Here is a 1,311-nt window from a genome sequence, read left to right on the forward strand (position 1 = left end):
GGCGTTGGTGGGTTTGTTTCGTTTTCTCAGTCTTGCTGATGGGGTTCGCTTGGAATCTGCTGCAGCAGCACTCGGCCTGTGGCTCTCGGGCTCTCTGGGTCTGACTCCCACTACTCAGCACCTGTTGTGCATCGGTCAGTGGTGGTGAGGAATTGTATCACATTGTATCACGTTTTATTTTCTATTTATTTATTTATTTAGTAGTAGTAGTATTTGTATATATGAATTTATTTAGATTTAATTAGTAAATAGTTCTTACCTCAATTTTACGAGCTTTTTTATTTTTCCTCCAACTCATCCCCTCCACTGGAGGAGGGGAGGGGGATTTATGAGAGCGCCTTTGTGATATTTTGCTAGCCAGAGTTAAACCACAACAGCCTGTTTTTGAAAGCAACCCTGACAGTCAGGCTTCAGATGTTTTTCAGGGAAAAACTACACGTCTAAAAAAGGAGTCAAGAGCCAGTTCCTAACTTCCCACTTACACCGCTTCAGTGGTAGCTACGCCTCCCAGGCGTGTCTTAGGTCACTATTACTACCTTCCCTGCCTTTTATTATCCACGAAGGGCCATTAGGGCCACGAAGATGCTCAGGGGGCTGGACCGCCTCTCCTATGACGAAAGGCTGCAAGAATTGGGCTTGTTCAGCCTGGAGAAGAGGAGGCTCCGAGGAGACCTCATTGCAGCTTTCCAGTATCTGAAGGGGGCCTACAAGGGTGCTGGGAGAGGACTTTTTACAAGAGCCTGTAGTGATAGGACAAGGGGTAATGGGTACAAATTGAAAGTGGGGAGGTTTAGATTAGGTATCAGGAAGAAATTCTTCACAGAGAGGGTGGTGAGGCACTGGGACAGGTTGCCCAGAGAAGCTGTGGATGCCCAATCCCTGGAAGTGTTCAAGGCCAGGCTGGATGAGGCTTGGAGCAACCTGGTCTAGTGGAAGGTGTCCCTGCCCATGGCAGGGGGTTGGAACTAGATGGTTTTTAAGGTCCCTTCCAACCCAAACCATTCTGTGATTCTACGGTTCTATCCCCCATATACACTGCGCCACATTCACTTCCCAGCTTCTGACCCCTGTACTTCGCTGTGGGTCACTACAGCCCTACACAGCCCCAGGAGCCGCTGGCACTCTCACCTTCCCACAGCCCCCGATCATCCCCGGGTGGGTTTCCATCCGTGTCAGCCCCCGCTGCTGCGCAGTGTTCCAGCTGGAGAGGGCCTGCCAGCCCTAAGTCACGCCAGTCGCCGTTCAAGGACCCACAAAGTTTTAAAACCCTTCTGCCCCGCATGACGAAGTGCACCGCACGCCGAAGCCGGA

General features: G+C 50.9%; 1 protein-coding gene across 1 annotated transcript in view; it reads right to left on the bottom strand.

The window, feature by feature from the left end:
- The window catches only part of MED28 (mediator complex subunit 28), a 3,030-nt gene extending 1,748 nt beyond the window's left edge, over positions 1 to 1,282 (bottom strand). The window contains exon 1 of the mRNA XM_010159112.1: positions 1,129 to 1,282. Within this exon, the coding sequence (XP_010157414.1) occupies positions 1,129 to 1,282 (154 nt within the window). The remainder of the gene's footprint in view (positions 1 to 1,128) is intronic.
- Positions 1,283 to 1,311: the final 29 nt, after the last annotated feature.

Source organism: Eurypyga helias, unplaced genomic scaffold, assembly GCF_000690775.1.
Source record: "Eurypyga helias isolate BGI_N326 unplaced genomic scaffold, ASM69077v1 scaffold43729, whole genome shotgun sequence".
In the NCBI taxonomy this organism is placed as follows: Eukaryota; Metazoa; Chordata; class Aves; order Eurypygiformes; family Eurypygidae; genus Eurypyga; species Eurypyga helias.